The 22,214-nt window shown below is 36.3% G+C and overlaps 3 protein-coding genes across 3 annotated transcripts; 2 read left to right on the plus strand and 1 right to left on the minus strand.

The window, feature by feature from the left end:
* The first annotated feature begins 2,903 nt into the window (after nucleotides 1-2,903).
* Nucleotides 2,904-3,863, plus strand: LOC132277966 (uncharacterized). The gene has a single exon (XM_059779803.1). It carries the CDS (start codon nucleotides 2,904-2,906, stop codon nucleotides 3,861-3,863), a length of 960 nt encoding a protein of 319 aa, XP_059635786.1.
* A 2,719-nt stretch (nucleotides 3,864-6,582) lies between these two features.
* Nucleotides 6,583-7,539, plus strand: LOC132277967 (uncharacterized). Its single transcript, XM_059779804.1, has one exon. The coding sequence runs from the start codon at nucleotides 6,583-6,585 to the stop codon at nucleotides 7,537-7,539; it is 957 nt and encodes a 318-aa protein (XP_059635787.1).
* A 9,454-nt stretch (nucleotides 7,540-16,993) lies between these two features.
* On the minus strand, nucleotides 16,994-17,704 carry LOC132277970 (uncharacterized). Its single transcript, XM_059779808.1, has one exon. It carries the CDS (start codon nucleotides 17,702-17,704, stop codon nucleotides 16,994-16,996), a length of 711 nt encoding a protein of 236 aa, XP_059635791.1.
* Nucleotides 17,705-22,214: the final 4,510 nt, after the last annotated feature.

Consider the following 22,214-nt stretch of genomic DNA (forward strand, 5'->3'; position numbering starts at 1 on the left):
CGTTGTGGAGAGTCTGTGAGAGACTGACTTGGGAGTGGCGGACAAAGAAATGGGTGTTTTGATGGATCGGTGATTGAGTATAAGGTGGTGATTTGGAGGAGTTTTGATGATTGTGAAGCTCTTCCAGAGCTCCATTGAAGTAGTTGAAATTTTAATTTAGTTTTTGGCTTTTATATATAGCATATTGTTCTGCGAAAAAAAAAAAAAATTACTATATTGTTATCTTATCCAGTTACGCTCTATTTGGAACCAAATTCTTTGGGATTTGGATTTAGAATTAGAAAAGAAATTGGATTGGAATTAATCAAAACGGGATTTCATATTTGTGTTTGGAATAAACTAGAATTTTAAAAAATAATTGGAAATAAAATATAATTTTGTACCATTTAACCCTATAAATATATATGTATACAACGACGAATATTTATCAATTTAATTAGATCAAACATACAATATATATATATTGGTACTTTTGGTAATTTAAATATACTGTACTCTCTATATATATATGATGATAGAATAATATTTTATAAAGTGAAGAGAACTTTAAACTAGAGATGAGAGAAGTGAAAAGAGGTTTGGTAAGTTCAATTTTCTATCCGTTGATACTCCAAATCCCTTCAAATTCTGTCAATTTTTCTCGGATTTCTCAACATTATGAAATTTTCATTGAAATCTCATGAAATCCCATTTTGTTTAAAATTCCATCTATTCCAAACAATTGGAATCCTTTTTAAAATTCAATTCCTATTAAATCCCATCGTTACAAACACAACATTATTTCCTTGTTTTATATTGCCCTTGAAAACACACATGTTACAGGTTAAAAAATTGACAATTACATATTCAAAAATAAAATTTGTAATTACAGGTTAAAAACATTTTTCAAAATATTACCCTCAAATTTATTTACATTTTTTCACATTTATGAGGTTCAAATGAGCAAGTAATTACAAAGGAATTACTGGTAAAAAAGAATTGTACTTAAAAGAAGGTTAGTTGATTTCAATGGAAAAGTAAGGGTAAACATGTCATTTAAATACTTAAAGAAATAATTTATTTATTCAAACTAAAGTCAAATGAGGGTAAACATGTCATTTGAATCATTAAAAAAATAATTTAGTGGGTCAAACCAAAGTTAAAAGGTCATAATGTCTTTTTACATGTAAAAAGTGATCTGACACACCTGTCAACTAACTTTTGGGGTGTGAGTGAAAAACGGAACAAACGTTTGTAAGGTGAGTGATAGTTATTTTCAAAAAATGTTTGAGAGTGATATTTGGCCTAAACCGAGGGGTGTCAAAGAAATTATCCCAATAAAAAATAAATAAATAAATAAAAACCCAACAACAAAACTTTTTTCCACGAAGAAACTAATAAAGCCCGATTGTTTCTCAGTTTATGTATCTGGTATAACTTGTCACTTTTTCAAGCATGACCAAATGAAATAAAAAAACCCAACAACAAAACTTGTTTCCACGAAACTTAGAGGTGCAAGTCCCACAATTCTTTTAAGCAGGTGCAATATCAAGTTTTATGTGCATTTTTAACTCTCACTCCGTGTGACTTGAATTATGACCGGACACAACCACTTGATCGGACACACCAAATAAATATATTTTGAAAGATTGTATTAAATGTCGTTCAATTCTATCATTTATGTAAGTTCACCAAAATGATAAATAAAAAAAAAAAAAAAAAATGTAACAAAATTAACATGTTCATTACCATACATCCACTCTGTTTTAACTAAATCTTATTGGTCCCTCAACCTCAATGGACAAGACTTGAAGTCCCCTTGTTGCCTTGTTCGAAAAGAATGGCATTTGAGATGGTCTTTGAGTATATCAAAAAATTGTTCTAGTGCCTGGTCTATTCTGCTTTCAAGAGAGAGTGGATTGACTTTTTCAAACATGACCAAATGAAATAAAAAAAAACACCCAACAACAAATCTTGTTTTCACCAAACTAACAAAGCCCTTATCAGGTTATGTATGTGGTATTATAATATTAATTAATTTATGTAGAATTGGTATTTTTGTATGATGTGAAAAGATTACGGGTATTTCTTATATATTTTTTTGAAAAATAAGAAGTAAAATATTATGCAGAATATACTTTAGAGATGTTTTTTTTTACGTTTGTCCCGTTTTCTATATATAGAGAGTATATGTAAAGAAGAAAATCATCTTCTCCATTTTCCTTTCTTCTTGTAAACATATTACCTTTCCTTTTCCCTTACGCACCGTTTGAGATGGTCTTTGAGTATATTAAAGTGGACTGACTTTTCCAAATATGACCAAAGGAAGAAAAAAAAAAAAAAAAATTCTTCTTGTAAACATATTACCTTTCCTTTTCCTTACGCACCGTTTGAGATGGTCTTTGAGTATATTAAAGTGGACTGACTTCTCCAAATATGACCAAAGGAAGGAAAAAAAAAAAAACCCAACAGGCAACAACAAAGCTTGTTTCCACGAAACTAACAAAGCCCAATTGTTTCTCAGTTTATGTATCTCGTCTAACTTATCACTTGTTGCTTATGAATAAAAAATAAAAAATAACTTCACTTATTTCAATTATTTTTATTTTGTATCTTTATTCAACCTTTACATGCTCTCTCTGCATGGCTGGGTGATCTAGAGTTTTTGCCAAGATTTTTCAAATGAAAAAGACTTGCTAACAACTGATATATGCAAGTCCCTAGCTTATCAATATTACTTGTGGGCCTCTACTATATTGCATCTATTTGCAAAGTCAATTCCCAGATGGAGAGTAGAATTTGACTCATTCAAATTAAATATGTTGCATCCAATATATATACTGTGTAAAGATAGCCACCCTTCCCATCTAACAAAAACAATTCAGAGCCTGTGATCAACAGGAGAACATATCTTGGTTGGTGCCATGGATTGTTATGTGCTGTTTGGTTCCATGGAAATTCTGAGAAAATCCTTCAAAATTCTCTTCCAAAGTGGGAGGCTCATGTCCATCATTGTTTCACTCACTTTTCTCCTATACTCCCTTTTCTATTTCGCTAACTTATTCTCCATCAAACCATTATCCAACGATTTGGCCATCAAGCTAATATCTTTATACACTACAACCCCCACCAGCCCTAACTTCATCAACCTCCTCATTGGCATCAAAGAAGATTTTGGAGCTCTCTTGGGAGTCGAATTGGCTTTCGTTCTTGCTTACTCCATCGTCTCACTCTTCTCTGCCGTCGCCACTATTCTTGTATCAGCTGAAACCTTGTGCAAGAATCAAAACTTTTCCCTCCATGATTTGATTTCGAGGTTAAGGAGGTCATGGACGAGGCCAATAGTTACTTCCTTTTACACAACACTTCTTGGCGTGGGTTACACATACATTTTCTTGGCTGTACTGATTCCTATACTAATGATTCTTTATCCTTCTGTCCCTGCAAAACCTATTGCCATTGTGCTTGCTATTGTTGCCTTGATTTTCTATGCCTACTTATCGGTTTTTTGGATTTTGGGGTTGGTTAGAACGGTGATGGAAGAGAGTTGTTATGGAATTGAGGCGCTCGGAAAAGCTGCGACACTAATTAAGGGCAAGAGGCTACAAGGGTTTGTTCTGCAGTTTCTCTTCATGCTAATATCTGTGATTGAGGTCCAGGGGTTGAGCATGATTAATGTGAAACAATCCCAAGTGAATTATACAATTATTGTGTTGGTTATGATATTTTTCGGGCTTCTTGTGAAGATGTTTCAGTTTATTGCCTATACAGTGTTATACTTCCAGTGCAAGAAGATCCATGGTGAAGAGATTGAAGTTCATGGAAGTATAGAATATAGTAAATTGCCTACTACTTCATCACTTGTTAGTGAAGATATACCATGAAGGGGATTATGTATGTATTTTTCATATCATATGGATTGTTGTAATTTGCTTTTTTCTTTTTTCATGTATTTCTTGGTCACATTACTGTGATTTTTCTTTTCATACGCCAACCTTGTGGGCAAGAATTTTGAAGGAAAATGCTAAACATCACAAATTACTGTATCGATCACCAAAATAACTTGAATTACATTGCAAATGATATGACAATTTTGTGGCCGGTGATATGACAACTTAACTTTGTGTATTTCAAAAGAGATTTTGTCCCGAAAATACATGGTAAGATAAGAGGGAAATTAGGAAAAAATTATTTGTGGTAAAATTTGAAACCCAAAATAAACTTTAGAGAAGTTTTTAACTATTTCTCTTCAATAAGAATCCTTCTTTTTTAAACCAATTTTTGTGTGTAAATTATTAGATAAATACATAATTCACTTAAAGCTTCTTAAAATAATATTTTGAATCTTGTTTCTCTTGAATAAAAACCCTAATTTTCTCAACTTTCTACAAGTGTAAATAATTTGATAAATAAATATATAAAGGGAGATAGCGATAAACCTAAATTAATGTTAGTCTTCACCTCCTCCTTCAATGGATAATTCACACAAATATATATATATATATATATGATCGGAATCATCTACTCACCTTTAAATTTGTTTGCTTTGTAATTTAACTATCTTAAATATGTTAATAGTTCAACAAGAAGTAGTGTTTGTATTAAAATTGAAGACATATTCGTCTTTTTATTAGCGACAATAAATATTCGAGATATATACTTGAATTATATTCTTGTAATTTTTTACAATATCCAAATTTTACACTTTCTATATCAAATTAAGGTTGCTATATATTAATGTATTGATGATGTAGGCAAGAATTGAGGTACGGACTGGCCTGCCAATGGGATCGGGCTGGGCTAAAGTTTGATAGGCTCATGCTCTAAGCCTTGAACAGGGATCTCTGGCGGGCTTCTAAAGTCTTGGGTTTTTGACTGCATACTTAATTGTGGCTACTCAAACCAACCATAATTCGTTTATTTTTCTCTCTTGCAGAAAGCATTTGCATATTATGTCACATATATGCCACGCAGCTGAGTCCGCATCTTAATGAATATCGTATTAATTAGTTGATTTTATAACAGATATTGTATTGTTTATTTGTTTTTTAAATTCATATCAGAATATTGTTTTAGTTTATTTTAATCTTTTATAATATAATTGTTAGAAATATAGCCATTGGAATAAAGTTAAAATATATATATTCAAAATTTTATAAAATATTAAAATATTAATATTTTTTAGGAGCAAAACTGCACCATTAGAATAGATAGCTAAAATTTGGAGAGTCTAAAATGTTGACATAACTCTAGAAAATGATGATGTGGTCATTGAAAAATGTTGACTTTGGATTGCAAAATTTTGGAGATGGCATTAGAGTTGCTCTATATAAACTGTCTTGTAAATAAACCACGTAACCTTGATAGATTGTCATGTAAATAGTCTTTGTACTTGGGCCACGCTAATCTGATTTAGTGAGGAAGCAAATAAATAGAAAGAAAAAAAAATGGAAGGAAAAACTTATTTTACTCCTATAAAATTAAATATTTTTTCCATGATTTTTTTCATGTTTTCTTTTTATCTCTATTTTTTATAATAAATAAAGCAAAAGAAAAGGATTTGATTTGATTTTAGTAGGATTCCCCTTGTTAATTTTGTTCTATATTTGTAACTTAAACTAAGTCTACGAGTTCAACAAGTTGTTGTAGATATGACCTATTAAGATAAATGCATGTTGTGTTGAAATGAGTGCATTATGAAATATTACTCCAACATCTTTCTATTTAACCTTTTATACATTAGATTATTATACTTGATATTCATAACACCTACCTAATATTTGATATTCATTAACTGAATGATTGGGAGCAGAATTTTCTCTGTCATTGTGGATTTTGGTCTAATTTTTTAAGTAATAAAGATCTTTTTTAGTCTATTATCACTCTCAGTCTGTGTAACTTAAGATGTGACTAGTACAATCAGAGTAAATATTTAGTGCAATCGGTGTACATTACGATACTGACTAATTTGAATAGTTCGTGATGTGTAAGCGTCAGACTCGAATTAGTGTGCACCAGACGCACCGAATATCTACTCGTATAATATTTTGAAAGATTTTATCAAACGCTGTCCAATTCTGTCATGTATGTACACCAAAATCTAACAAAAGTAACACTGCGTTACTAACACAACCATACATCCACTCTGTTTTATCTGAATCTTAATGGTCTCTCAACCTCAATGGACAGGACTTGAAGTCCTCTTGTTGCCTTGTTTGAAAAGAATGGCATTTGAGATGGTCTTTCAGTATATTAAAAAGTTGTTGTAGTGCCTGGTCTATTCTGCTTTTAAGAGAGAGTGGATTGACTTTTTCAAACATGACCAAATGAAGAAAAAAAACCCCAACAACAAGCTTGTTTCCACGAAACTAACAAAGCCCAATTGTTTATGTTCTTGTTAACATGTCCATGTCAACATTACTTGTGGGAATCTACTAGTACATTGTATCTAACTGCAAAGTCAATTCCCAGATGGAGTGTAGAATTTGACTCATTCAAATTAATATGTTGCAACCAATGTATATACATAAAGCTAGCCCTTCCCACATAACAAAAATAATTCAGAGCCTGTGATCAACAGGAGAACATATCTTGGTTAGTGCCATGGATTGTTATATGCTGTTTGGTTCAATGGAAATTCTGAGAAAATCCTTCAAAATTCTCTTCCAAAGTGGGAGGCTCATGTGCATCATTGCTTCACTCACTTTTCTCCTATACTCCCTTTTCTACTTGGCTAACAACTTCTCCATCAAACCATTGACCAAAGATTTGGCTATCAAGCTAATCTCTTTATACACTACAACCCCCACCAGCCCTAACTTCATCAACCTCCTCATTGGCATCAAAGAAGATTTTGGAGCTCTCTTAGGACTAGAATGGGCTTTCGTTCTTGCTTACTCCATCCTCTCACTCTTCTCTACCGTCGCGACTATTCTTGTATCAGCTGAAACCTTGTGCAAGAATCAAAACTTTTCCCTCCATGATTTGATTTCGAGGTTAAGGAGTTCATGGATGAGGCCAATAGTTACTTCCTTTCACATAACACTTCTTGGCCTGGGTTACACTTTCATTTTCTTGGCTGTAGTGATTCCTATACTAATGATTCTTGATCCTTCTGTCCCTTCAAAACCCATTGCCATTGTGCTTGCTATTCTTGCCACAATTTTCTATGTCTACTTATCGGTTTATTGGATTTTGGCCCTGGTTATAACAGTGATGGAAGAGAGTTGTTATGGAATTGAGGCACTCGGAAAAGCTGCAACACTAATTAAGGGCAAAAGGCTACTAGGGTTTGTTCTACAGTTTCTCTTCATGTTACTATCTGTGATTGCGGTCCAGGGCCTGAGAATGATTAATGTGAAACAATCCCAAGTGAATTATACAATTATTGTGTTGGTAATGATATTTTTCGGGCTTCTTGTGAAGATGTTTCAGTTTATGGCCTACACAGTGTTATACTTCCAGTGCAAGAAGATCCATGGTGAAGAGATTGAAGTGCAAGGAAGTATAGAATATACTAAATTGCCTACTCTATCAATCGTTGGTGAAGATATACCATAAAGAGCATTCTCTATGTATTTTTCTTCTTTTTTCATGTAATCCCTGTTGTCACATCACAGTGATTTTTGTTTTCATATTTACCTAAACTGATTGTTGCTTGTTCTATGTGTCTCAAATTAAACCATGTCAAATGCATGACATTAATGTAGGCAAGAATTTACAATATCCAAATTTTAGACTTTCTATATCAAATTAAAGCCACTATTTTAGTAATCTATGCATTAATGTGCGATAGAATTGAGGGCCGGACTGGCCTGCCAGTGGGACCGGGCCAGGCTAAAGTTTCACAGACTCATGCCCGAAGCCTTGAACAGGGCTCTCTGGCTGGGCTTCTAGCCTTGGGTTTTTTAATGCATATTTATTTGTGGCTAGACCTTGCAAAAAGCATTGTACAATTTGTACATGATCATAATGTTACTCCCCCGGACCGTTATGTCACATCCACCATACAAGTGTAGGCTAATTCGCGGAATACCAGAGACATTTAACATTGTACATATTTGTATAGAATTCTTTAGGTAGCCTAAGTATGATAGAGACAATTCTTTGGAACATCTTACAACCACATCCTAAAATTCTTCCGACTGTTGTATTGTTGAAATTTATATATATTTTAACCCTTCATTGTAAGTATTAATCCTTCATTATAAGTATTAATGTATATCATGAGGTAGGAGTTTATTTGCTCCCCCAAATAACCAAGTTGTAAGAGTTCTCTGAGAGCACTACATCAAGTCAAAGAAAATTTTAGAAGTGCATATTGTAAAAAGAATACAAATGAATAACGGGTAGTGAGAGTAACGTATACTTTCTAGTAAATCCTAACCTAAAAATGGTGGCACATCTATCAGAACCGCCAATTTTAAATTGCTACGTGATATTGTATTGTTTAATGGATATTGTATTATTTATTTTAAAAAATATATATATCATAATATTGTTTTAATTTATTTTAATCCATATGGATATTATACTATTTAATTTCATTTTATAATATAGCCCGCCCTTGGAATAAAGTTAAAAATTAAATTATTAAAATTATAAAATATTAATATATTTGGAGAGCAAATACGTACACTTTATTATGTCTTCACTTATGAAAGGCCAAACCGACACAATAGGCATTGCGATGTGGAGAGCTTTGCTTGGAATGTGTATCGCAAGTGTAAAATCTGAGAAAATACGACACGAATATTCTACCATAGTAGCCAGGTATTCAAAAATCAGTACATGAAATTTTAATGAATTTGAAAGAAATTGTATTGAGAAGTACTTTATATGAAACTTGTTCGGCTCGCGGAAAAGCGCTAGTTCCGCATTCCGGGTGAGTGGAAAGCAGGAGTGGATGTCGGGCGTACCAGGAACTGCTGTCGTTCCAAAGTGGATATCCAAACAACTATCCAGTAAGAAATTGCAAGGATCAGGCGATTGAATGAAGGACTGGAATTACCACCTTCAAGGGTTCTTTTTGCCTTGAAAAAGGACTTTCGGACTGAACTATGGCTAGTGGAAAAGAAAGAGGTATTGAAAGTGCTGGACTTCAAAGTAAAGGAATTGAAGTGCAGGACTTGGAAAATAAGAAAGATAAGTGCAGGACTTGAATTAAACATAATGAAATTGCATTACATGAACGTAAAGATACATGAATGTAAGGAATTGAAAGTGTTGTTTTGCTGTGTGATTTGAACAGGGTTTGCAAGTGAAGCCTAAGTGTTCCATGTATAGAGCTTTCCATGCATGCATTAACTAGGTGTGGCAACTTCAGCAGTTTCCACGTGGAATGGTTCCGAACTGCTACATGTCCCATGATTCCTCAACGGTTGTAACTTTTCCTATCTTATCCATTTCTTGTTGTAGACTTCAACCACGTCCTCTCTTGTCTTTAACGATTTTGCGTCATGGGTAATTTCAAAATAAATTCCCACGTGTTCTCTTCCTGACTTGGCAAGTGTCCCACGATTTTATTCTTCTTCCTCACGTCGTCAACTCCTTTCCTTAATTTCAGACACGATTTCATCAACTGTTGCCCTGTCACCCATGACCCTTGAGAACTTCCCTTGATTAGTGGTAGTTTCTTTATAGGTTTCCACCACTTACAACCGATATATCTTTAGCCAAGTGTCCCATGATTTCTAGTAATCTTTCACTTCTTCTAGGAACCTTCCTTTCATGGCGTCGTGGCTTCTTACTTCTGATAAAACTCCTCATCGTGCATAACTTCCATCTTGAGACTTTCCTTCTAAAGTTTGGAGTTCATGGTGCCATGACCTCCTTAATTTTAGCAACTCCTCCATCGTGGGTAGTTTCTTAGAGTATATTTATACACATTAGACCACAGTTTCCTTGATTTTAGACTGAACCTTCCATGGGGTCATGGTCACCGAGTTTACATCGTGGGTTATGGTTGTTGCTCTCTTCCTTAATTTTAGCAACTCCTCTCTTCACCCTTGACTTCCTCTGGCTTTAGACCTCATGGCTTCATGGACTCCCTTTTCATGGTGATTCCTTCATCGTGGGTTTAAGCCTAATATATGTGTGTGTGTGTGTGTGTGTGTGTGTCTATATATATATATATATATATATATATATCAAAGAAATAAAATAAATCCCACGTCTTGCTAAATTTTAGAAAGAAATTGACTTGGCTGAACCACTGTTGAAATCTCCTAAAAATAAGGAAAACGTTGCCTCCACGTCCCCATGACTTAGTCAACTTTTATTTAATTGGTATCTTACTAAAACAGGATCTTCCAAATAAATTCAACTTTAACAAAATTAATCCATCGTGGCAAGTTTAATAAAGCTCGCCAGGTGTCAATAAATTATTAGTTGGCTAACTTTAGCATTCTTATGAGATTGTACTCATGATAATAACTCCACGCCATTTTTCTTTTCCTTTTAGGACATTATATCCTAAATTTGGTAAGTCCTAAAGGGACTCACCACTTGTCTTTTAATTTCCCATAAAATATTCCAAGGTGGAATATTTATCAATATTGTAGTCTAACATGGCAAGTCGTACCTCTTTTCTATTTAAAGAACCACATTAACAATTCCATGTCACACCCTCTTTTCCTTGGACAATTAGAACATTAAATTAATATGGTAAGCTTTGTCAAAACTTGCCACTTGTCTCTTTTCCATTAGGTAAAATAATGGAATAAACATATGCCCCCCAAATTCCATGCCTTGTAGAACAACTTGAAAATAAGGCGTGAAATTTGATTTCCACCATCAAAATGTCATCATGGTCGCTTGATTTTCCATCCCTAACTACAACTAATTTCTCGGCTTCCATTATATTAATTTCCTTTAATCACCAATCTCCTAGATGCCATGTGCCCCTAAAAGACCTATTCATTACTTCCCATAAAAATCTCTTTACTTTCCTTTTTTGAATTTCAAAATTCCAACTAAAACCCTTCCAATAGCACCCTTAGGTCTTTTGAACACTCAAAACAATTATTAGAAAGAAACACGTGGCTACTCCCCCTGTATTTTCCGAGAATATCTCCAAACACTGATTTTCGTATCTTCAAGGAGATCCTAACCATTTATGGCATAGAGCCTTCAACCTTCTCAATCCTCATTATTTCCTTTTCCTTTTGAAAATCCTCCTCTAACTACTCCTCCTAAAAAAGCGTCCTTGAACTTTGAAAGATTTCACCGTAAACAAATAAAATCTTCCACGTGTTATTCGGCTGGTCTCTTGATTTCATCATGTTAATCTTTCCAGCCGCCAAGAACATTCCGTCTCCCAATAAAACTCTCATCCATTCATTACGCCATCCTGCTTCCAAAACCTTTTAAGACTTCCTTTTGAATTTTGAAAACCCAACCACCCATCCTAGGAAAACGCCCTCAGCCTTTACTTCCTTCCTTATCGTTTCTATATATATATATATACCCTCCATCCTTATCGTCTGCCACCAACTCTCCTTCAATCATCTTTCCTCCTTCTGAAACCCTAAAGAACATCTCTACCCATGAAAAAATTACAGACCATGGCTCCCAAGAAACCTTCCAAACCAACTACTAACTCATCCCTGCCAGCTCCTTCTATTCAAACCAAAACCAAAATTCGAAACCATAGTCACCAAGTTCAAGTACTCTAGAAGTCTCTAAACCCTGCTAGGCTTCATCTTGAAACTCTGATCAACTTCAAAGATGACTCAGTTGGATTGGGTCCAGCTTTTGCTAACGTGGCCCCCTCTGAATTAGCCGAATTCTACCCTTCTAGTAAGTTTCCACTTCCTTTCGATTCAAAGTTCCCTCCTATTTCAAAGAAAGGCAAAAAAGTAAAACCCTCATTCAGCATAAGAAACTGGCCAATATATCGTTCATCCTGGTCTTCATGGGTGAGTCGTCTTTCCAAGGACGAGAAAATTTTTTCACAGTGGAAGAAACAAAGCATCTATGACATTATCCAAATCAGTAAGTCCTCCATAACACTTGATCCGACCCTCCTCTTTCCAGCCTTTTTCTTTTGGTCTTTAACCACCAATTCTATGCATCTTAAATGTGGAATGATGTCTCCCACTTTGAGAGATATTTGTTGCATCACATGTCTTAAGCCTCATGGAGATGACGAAAGTGCCACTCTCTTTGTTGAACAATTCCTCTTTCCAACCAAGACCATTAGAAGTAAGAAGTTTATTTCCTCCCATCTCCCTTTTATTAAACACTGTAAGCAAACTGGCCCAGTTCTAGAAGATGAGCACATTGCTTTCCTGATTTTTTGGTTTTCTGGCCACTTGCTATGCGTTCCATCTGGCCAAATCACAAAAGACTTTGTTCAAGTAGCAGTTTCCTTAGCCAGAAATGGAGACCTAGCATTAGCTCCTCTTGTACTTTCTCATTTATACAGAGGTCTTCATGATCTCCTTACTTCCAGGTTTTCAAGGTTCCAAGGTCCCTTCTGGTTGTTCCAAATGTGGCTTAAAGTGTACTTCCAAAACAGAACTTCACCCCTAGTCACTCTAACTGGAAAATCCCTTATGTGCCATTCTTTGGCAACCGCAGATCCCTCTCCTTTCAGCTTTGCTGAAAACTTTGAATATTTCTACAATCAATGTGAGACTGGAAACGATGAGTGCTTTGATCCATTCACTGCCATTGGTCGCATGCCATCATGGTTGGTTCCATCTCCCGGAGTATCCACCAAGAAACATTCTGAAGATTGGAAAAATATTTGGGCTAACTTCCTTATTGCTCGCGACCTCCATTACAGCACTGCTCAACCAACTTTGAAAAATACTTTCTGTGGAGTTGAGTTCTACAACCCAGCCCAACTAGCAAGGCAAATGGGCTTTACCCAAATGATTCCTTTGCCACCCTGCAAATCTTACAACGGATTCTTTGACCAACCTGTTCGCCATACAGACAGTGAACAATTTGCAGCGATTGACCAAGCCTACGTAGCAGAAAGATCAGCTTTCAATTTCAAAGGCTATACTAGCAAGCCTCAATCAACCAATGAATTCGATGTATGGTGGTCAGCTTATATCTCCTCTACCCGAACCAAGAATCATAAGGCTGTCTGTGATTCCATACTGGCATCTTTCAAGCCTCTGTCTCCAGGTATTAATGTATTTACTGTAAATTCCATTCCCTTTTGAAATCCATCAACCTTTCATATGCTGAGACTTGGTTAATTTCAGATGAAAAAGAGGAAATACTCGAAGAAAGTGAAGAGGAAGAAGGTGGAGAGAAAACCACCACAATGGCTAGTAAGATTGAAGATGTAGCCGAAAGTGGTGATGTAGATATTGAAAGTCTTTCCTCAAGTGGTGATGCAGAAGAGGAAGAATAAGTGGAAGAGGAAGAGGAGGATGTTTTATACAAGGCAAAAGGAAAAGAAAAACTTCTCAGGTATTTCAATGTGGCCGAACTTAACTGTTCCATATTCTGGACCTTACTTACACTTCCTTTTGCAGGGACTGGCCATTGTCAAAAAGGAATTTCAGGCCCAACTATCCTCCTCTGATGAAGATTCTTCTAATGGTAAAGTTGGCATTTCCAAAGGGCGAACCACTACTCAACATTCTAGCAAAGCCCTAAAAATGCATAGCCCTTCCGGAAAAGTTATTGGAAAGGCTAAAAGGAAAATCATGCCTGAACTGGAAAAAATAGAAGAGTTCAAACAAACCGGAGACTCCCCAAAACACAAGAAACCAAAGTCATCCAAAGAGCTTGTTTTGGTAAGTCTCAATCCCTATCTTTCTCCATCTCATTACTTTATACTTTAAAATGTTTGTAACTTCAACTTGACCAATAGGGCTCTACTATGGGACACAATTTCATGAATATCCACCTGGATCAATAAGTTGCACAAGGAGATGATTTGGCCCTTCAAGCTTCAATTATGGAGAGTCTGACCATAAAGAATGAAAAAAGTCAGCCCATTTCAACTTCTACTATTGGAATATCCATTCCTTCCGGAACTGGTGGAACTTCTACTGGTCATACTCCTTCCATCCCAGAGGCAAGTCTTCATTCCTTTACACTTCGCCTCCTTTCTTTCTTTCTATCTAATAGAAACTTGTTTCCATTTCAGGCAACTCCTTCCTTATCTACCTCAACCTCATTTATAATGCAGAGGAGAGCCCTTCCAGCCTTAGCTGACCTTTACAAAGTGATCAAGGCCACTAAATCTTCCAGTACTTCTACTTCAAGTGCAAGTGTCCTCACATTTCTAGGACCTTCAGGTGATGCTATCATGGTGGCTAAAGAAAAGTTGCTGTCTTATCTTGCCCATGATGTAGAGGATGTAGTCTCTTTCCACTCAAGTCTAGCCAGTACTATTGTGACCCTCAAAAAAGCATTCAGAATTTCCTGATTCCATCCAAACTTCTTTGACCAAACTGTAACACCAACTCCAATTCATTGTTGCCCATATGAGCTCCAGTACTTCTATAGTTTCCGAGTATGAAAAGGAAGCCAAGCTCAGAGATAAAGCTCTTGAGGATTTTCAACTCTCCTTAGAATCCTACCCAGAAATCAAGGATCGGGCTGAAAAGCTTATGATCAAGAAATAAAAACTGAATGAAGAACTGGCCAAAGTTCAAAGGGAATTGGAACAAGTGGAACGTGAAGAACTTGAATTGGACCAAACAGCTAATGCCCTTATCAATGCGTCCGAACCTTTAAGGAAAGAATGGGAAAAGCGAGTTGAAGCCTTTCCTAAATTTGAGGATGCAAAGGTTAGAGCAGTGGCTGTTCTTGAAGAAGCAAGGAAAATTTGGAATGAACTTGGAGGTGTTCTTGCCTCTATCTGATCTCATGTGTTTCTCTTTATGGTTCTATCGTGTGGATGTTTTTGAAAAACTTGTAGATAGGAAGTAAGTAATGGGTACTTTTGCATGGCCAATCTTAGGTTTAGGAGGCCATTTTTGAGTTTTGTAATGAAATCCAGTATCTAATGAGATAACGCTCTATTTCCCAACCCTTTACACGTGCCTCTTTCACAATTTATATGGAAAAGAAACTTCTAATTCACTGAAACTGGAAAACTTCTTCACATATATTTATAATAAGGCATAGCCATATAATTGGCTGTCCATAACAAAGGAAATTTAAATAAATAAAAGAAATTGCCATAATGGAAATGCATGTATATACAAGCAAGATGAACAATTTCCAGTATGATCAAAACCTGGAACAAGTAGCATAGCCAGTTCCTCAATGAAGTCTTCCATACTTAGGAAATCAGCTGAACTTGGAAACTCAGCTAAATCCGCTTCATAACTCTAGCCAATGTACTTTTCCAAGTACTTAGCTTTTCCTTCTTGGAATGGCCGAATGGCCATTACACTTCCTTTCCAACTTTTCAGTTTACTTAGAAAGGAAGATACCAGCCATTCTACATGGCCGGTTGAATGATTGTGGATTTCCAATTTTCATAGATGGAAGGGTGGTACTCTTTCAAGTACACACCATTCACAGGATGCCTATGAGACCCTCCATCTATATCCATCAATCTATAAGCCCCTTTTCCAAGGACTCGTTCTACCAAGTAAGGACCTTTCCAATTAGGAGTCCATTTTCCATACTCCAAACTTTTAACTCCAGGTGGAAATTTGACCTGCCATACCAAGTCTCCTTCTACAAATGTCTTCGCCTTGACCTTCTTATTGTATGCTCGTATGACTTTCTTCTTTTGAGCAATAATATAATCTAGAGCATTGAGACGAACTTCATCAGGGTCTTCTAATTCCGCTAACATGGCATGGTTGTAATCTGCTGGAGTTAGCCTATTTTGGAAAGCCACCCCTGCAGACCTGATTGTCATCTCCATTGGAAGGACAACATCATATCCATATGTTAGCACATATGGTGTGACGCCTGTACTTGACCTTTTTAAATTTCTGTAGGCCCAAAGAGCTTCAGAAAGCAAGTGATGCCATTCCCTTGGATGATCCTCAATCATCTTTTCAAGGATGTTGAGAATTACTTTGTTGGAAGCTTCTGTCTGTCCATTTGTTTGGGCAAAACATGGATCGGAACTGATCACTTGTACACCACACTCAGCACAATAATCCAAGACCTTACCTCCAACAAAGGAAAGACCTCTGTCAGTGGTGATAGTCTCTGGAATTCCAAACCTATGTATAATGTGCTTCTTGATAAAATCAATCACCGTTGACTGCTCACAAGTCTTTAGTGGAATAGCTTCCACCCACTTTGTGAAATAATATGTTGCCACCACTATTTGAGTATGGCCATCTGAAGATGGAGGCCTTAGCTTTCCAATAAAGTCCAAAACCCACCCTCTAAATGGTCATATTTTCACTATCGGCTGCATATTAATAGCTTGAACTCTTTGGATCGGGCCATGTTCTTGACATGCAGTACAAGTCTTGGCAAACTCTATGCAATCTTTCAATATGCCTTTCCAATAATAACCATACCTTCTAAGAAGTCACCTCATCTTGATTCCAGCTTGATGTGCTCCACATATTCCAAGGTGTGTTTCCGCCATTACCCTCATGAATTCATCCTTTCCAAGGCATCTTAACAAAAGTTCATCTTCTTTACTCTTCTTGTAGAGGTCTCCATCAATCAGAATGTAATGTGGCGCCAAAAGCTGAATTCTCTTGTCCACCTTGGAGCTAGGCTCTTGCAAGAATTGGATAATTGGTGTTCTGCAATCATCCAAATCCAATCCATCTATATCAATATTGAAAACCTCCCATGGCTTATTGGCAGGTTTGACTCTTTCTGGCTCTTCAGATTGGAAATGACTTGCCATCTCATACTGTAACTCTACTAAAGGAAGAGTTCTTCTTTTAACTGTGATCAGAGCTTCTTCCACACCCGGTGGGACTTTCACTCGAGAGGCTAATTGTGCTAGATCATCAACCTCTGTATTTAAATATCTAGGCCAATATTTGAGTTAGAAATCATCAAACTGGCAAAGTAACTCTAAGGCCAAATAGTGGAAAGGCCTCAAACGCTAGTTAAGACATCTATATTCTTCAGGTAGTTGGCTAAGTATCAAGTTGGAATCTCCAATAACCTGGAACTTCTCCACCTTTAGCTCTAGTAGAATCTCCAGCCCAATAATTAGTGCCTCGTACTCAGCTTGGTTGTTTGTACACTTGAAATCCAAGAAGAAAGAAAATTTCGTTTTCCTTCTTTTCGGAGAAATGATGACTATTCCAGCTCCACTTCCATCATGAGTGCTTGATCCATCAAACATGAGAGTCCAAGGTGTATAGTCAAGGTAGAGATTATCCACCTCATCACATATTTCTGAATCTATCTTAGTAGATGGATGATCTGCTAGAAATTCTACTACCGCCCTTCCTTTGACTGCCTTTTGTGGAATATACTTGAAGGAAAACTCCATTAAGGCCAATGACCACTTTCCAATATGTCCAGTGATCAAAGGCCTGGAAAGCATATACTTAATCAAATCTGTTTGAGAGATTATATACACGGCCACTGGCAACATATAGGTTCTCAACTTCATAGCCACATAGTTTAAGGAAAGACACAACTTTTCAATGGAAGTATACCTACATTCCACTGGAGTGAGCACCCTACTTAGATAATAGATGGCTTGTTCTTTCCCCCATTCATTATTCTGAGCTAATAGAGTTCTAATGGACTCGTCGGCGGTCGATAAGTATAATCTTAAAGGCCGCTTCTTGATTGGAGGCATTGGCACTGGAGGGTTGGCCAGGTAGCTTTTCAAACCTTCAAAGGTTTGCTGGTGCTGTTCTGTGATACCCCTCGGATCCGAGACACTGGTTGATCAGGCCCAGGCCCAAACCCGAGGGAATATCTAACAATTAATACTTTAAAGCGAACACAGAAAAAAAAAATTAAAAAAAAAATTAAAAAAATTTAAGAGCAGAAAGAAACTGAAATATAAAATCCTTAAATAATTAAATATTTAAATCTAGTAATCCACAACTCCATAATTTAAACAATTCGGAAATCCATCCCTAGTGGACCCCTAATAAAACTCCAAATTGGAATGAAAATAAAACTGAAGATAAAATCCAAATCTATTATCCGGGAAGAAAATCCTACGTCGTCAGTAGAGTGGAAGATCGTCTCTACTCAGCACGAACAATTCAGGCCTGGAACTGAGGTACACCTGAAAGAATAGGAGTGGGTCAGGCCCACGAACAAGTTTTATCCTACTACAATCCAAGCAGAGACTCGATACACATGTACATACTCAATAGTTCAACAATAACTAATACTCTATACATAAATATATCCACACTACTAGACTCTCGCTAGACTATGAAAAGGGTCTCAACCTCGATAGAAGGTATCGCACAATACGCACCTGAGTGGGCATGAGTACCTAAACCTAAACAGGGTATACCTCAACCTTCACAGTCAACTACACATCCAATTGCATATACGCACCATAACCGTCGACACTGAGACTCAAGCTCATGACATGGTATCATAAAAATATATCTAAACTCCGTTCCTAACCATCCACAAAAAATCCAGTAAGTCAATCGGCGTATTCAACCATACCGACTTATTTATATAAGGAGGATTGTTTTTAATAACCCGTGCCCTTTTTCCAAAATAGGTAGGACTTAGCAATTTGAGTTAATCCAACCCTAGTATGACACCGTCCCATACCAGTGCATACCATCTCCTCCGTCCAATAGTTGACAAAGTATTTATAATAACCATATTAACAATTCCATATTAAGCATAATAAAATAATTTATCAAACATGCTTAATTAAACTAACAGTTGTTGTAATACTGTCCATAAAAGTATCAATACAAAGACTTCCAAACCAAGCATGTAAGAGCAGATTAACAACCATACTTAAATACACTAATAGTTTATAAAACATTGTCCATATAAATGTCAGTACCAAGATTTCCAAACTAAACATGTTAGAGTAGATTAACAACTATGCTACACGGAACTGTATCTGTATTAAACTCCATGTTCAGGTTCCATATATTTAACAGAGCCAAATTTAAATACTGTCCTAGACAATTCCATGACATGCAACATAAACATAAGTAAATTATCGTACCTATGAATTTCCCTGCTCAACAGATTTATGCACTGCAGATTAGAAACTTAATCATCAATTTAATTCCTAAGAAGATATAAACTCCTAGCAACTAATTCTATTCTTTGAACATGAAATTTGCAGTGAAAAACTCTAACAAAAATTCTAAATTAATTAAGAAAACAATCCAAAACTAAACAGTCCGCTAAGCAACATACAACTTTCATACAGTTTCAACCATTGAACATTGGTGTCTAAATCCATGTTCTCTGTTCCTTTAGACCTAAACCTCCTCTGGACAGTCTCTAAACCTCCATTACAACCTCTATTCTCCTCAGAACAAACTAGAAAATCAACCATCCAAACCTCCCCTACTGAAAACTGAACAGAGAAGAAGTAAAACGTGAAAACTGGAAGGAGCAAAGATGGAGCAGGCTCCAAAAACACTTGGAGCCGCCTCCAAGTCCAAAGGAGCCGCCTCTTCTCTCTGTTCACTTTTTCGGCTTCGTCTTCACCTACGGCCCTTCACTGCTGAAGTTCCCAGAACTTGTAACTGAGTCCCAGTAGATTACCAACCCTTGTTTAAGTCCTTATTACATTGCTAAGATGAGTTTAAACAAAGAACTAAGCAAGAAAGTTTCAAGTTTATACAATTTAGCAGGTATAACACATATTGTCATAATTATAATTCAAACCATGAAACAGATAACGTTTTTATTTTTTTATTTTTAAAACATGGAATTCATCCTGGAACTATTAAGTATGCAAAGAACACGAAGCCTAAGGGAGAGAGTAAGGATAAAACTTGCCTCACACCGACGTTCGTCTATATTTTCCGGCGAAACTCTCCTCTGTTTGCTCTCTGTTTTCCTGCCGTCTCTAAAACTTCTCTCAGACTTACGATGTCATAATCTTCTTCTTAAAACCCTAGGCAGACATCCTAAGTGAGTATTTATAGGCCACACAAATCCTAAGTTCCCTCAACCCTAATCGGATTTGCTCGGCCCATACAGAAGTTTCAAGTTTATACAATGACGGCTACTGTGTATACCTAATGGAACGATATAATAGTCACCTTTTTTTTATAAAAAAAAAAAAACAAATTAACCATTTTACTTTAATTACCAATTAAACTTTATACCAATTAACCAAATAAACTAACTAAAACATTTAACAAATAATTAAAATTAAATAACACACGTAAGAAAATAAAATTAACTCAATAAAACAATTTAAATAAATAAAGTCAACAACCAGGTCAACCTATCAACGAATTATATTTAATAAAACAATTTAATTAAAAGAAAAACAATTAAAGCATTAAATAAAATAATTAATTAATACCGAGACTATCCTTTTGAAACTTAGGGGTATTACATGTTCTGTCTACTTGAATTCCTCAGCACCTATCAATTTCAGCAAAGGGGAGAAAGCATGAGTCTTTCCAACATCGTTGGCGATGAACCTCCTTAAATATCCAACCTGACCGAGGAATCGCTGCAACTCTTTCTTAGTGGCTAGTGGCTTTGCTTCAATAATTACATTTGTTTTATTTTGATTTATCTCAATACCCCTTTGGTGGACCAGGAAACCTAGGAAATTTCCAGCTGAAACCCCAAAAACACACTTCAAAGGATTCATCTTCAACTTGTGCTGCCTCATCCTTTCAAAAGCCATTTTCAAATTGTGGAGATGTTGATCTTTAGCCGAGGACTTGATGACCACATCATTAATGTAGACTTCCAAGAAATGGCCAATCATGTCATGGAATATGGCATTCATGGCTCTTTGATATGTTGCTCCGGCATTCTTCAACACAAATGGCATGACAACCCATTCAAAGGTTCCAATGGAACCTGGACATCTGAAGGCTGTCTTGGCAATATCTTCCTCTACAATGTAAATCTGGTTGTACCTGGAATGTCCATCCATGAATGAAAGAATTTCATTCTTTGTAGCAGAATCTACTAACTGGTCAGCAACAGGCATGGGATACTCATCTTTTGGAGTTGCAAGATTGATATTTCGGAAATCCACACATACCCTTAGCTTGCCATTTTTCTTAATAACTGGAACTATATTGGAAATCCAGTCAACATACCTGGCGGTTCTTATAAAACCAGCCTTATGTAGCCTTTCTATCTCTTCTTTGACCTTTAGAACAACTTTTAGGACATCCTTCTTGGAGGCTACTTGAAAGGCTTGAAACTTTCCTTAATTGGCAACTTATGCTCTACCAGCTCTCTGGAAAGTCCTGGCATTTCCTCATATGTCCATGCAAAGCAATCTTTGTATTCTTCAAGTAAAGAAATCAATTTATCTCTAAAGATTGGTTCCAAAAGCTTACTGATGTAGGTAGGCCGAGGGTCTTGCTCCGTTCCAAGATTGATTTCCAACAAAGGATCTTGCACTTCGGCCTTGAGGTCATCCAACTTCACTGGTGCTGCCTTTAAGTCTATTAGTTGGATAGCATCCAACTTGTCTTTAGCATCTTCCATAATCTCCAAAACATTGGTTGAAAATGAAGTACCAGTAACAGCAGCTCTTTCCAATCGTAGTTCGGCTAGATATGCTTTCAACCTGGCAAGGCAGCAGTTAACCGCCTGGCCAAGTATTCTATTTTCTTTAGGTTTCTCTTCCATAAAAACTTTTGTTTGAAATGTATTACTGAACACTGGCCTTGGGTAGAATTGTTAGCCTTGGTGTTTCTTGGAAAAACTCCCTTACGTCTTCTTCCGTAAGAGTCCTTCTCATGGTGGCCTTCCTTGGACGGCCCTTGCTATCCTTTCCAATAAATTTGATTAGAACGAATTCTTCACTATACAACTCAGCATCTGCATGGTAAATCCTTACCACAAATGGCCGGCTATCAGCTTCCACCACTTTTACCTCATCTCCATCCCAAAAAATTAGTATTTGATGGAGCGAAGATGGAATGCAAAAATTTGGGTGAATCCATTTGTGGCCTAAAAGCAAATTATAAGCCGCTGTGGACTCAATAATAAAGAAGGTTGTGATGGAAGTTCTATCTCCCACCGTTAACTCCAACGGTAGGATTCCTTGCGTCTTAACTATTCCTCCCGTGAATCCACTAATGGACACATCGGTTGGAATGATATCTTCAGGAGACTTTCCGAGCATGCGCATAACATTGACTGGACCAACATTC

This window comes from Cornus florida, unplaced genomic scaffold (genome assembly GCF_030987335.1).
Source record: "Cornus florida cultivar Cherokee Brave unplaced genomic scaffold, ASM3098733v1 CherokeeBrave_3.0.0_Hap2_Chr10, whole genome shotgun sequence".
Taxonomy (NCBI): Eukaryota; Viridiplantae; Streptophyta; class Magnoliopsida; order Cornales; family Cornaceae; genus Cornus; species Cornus florida.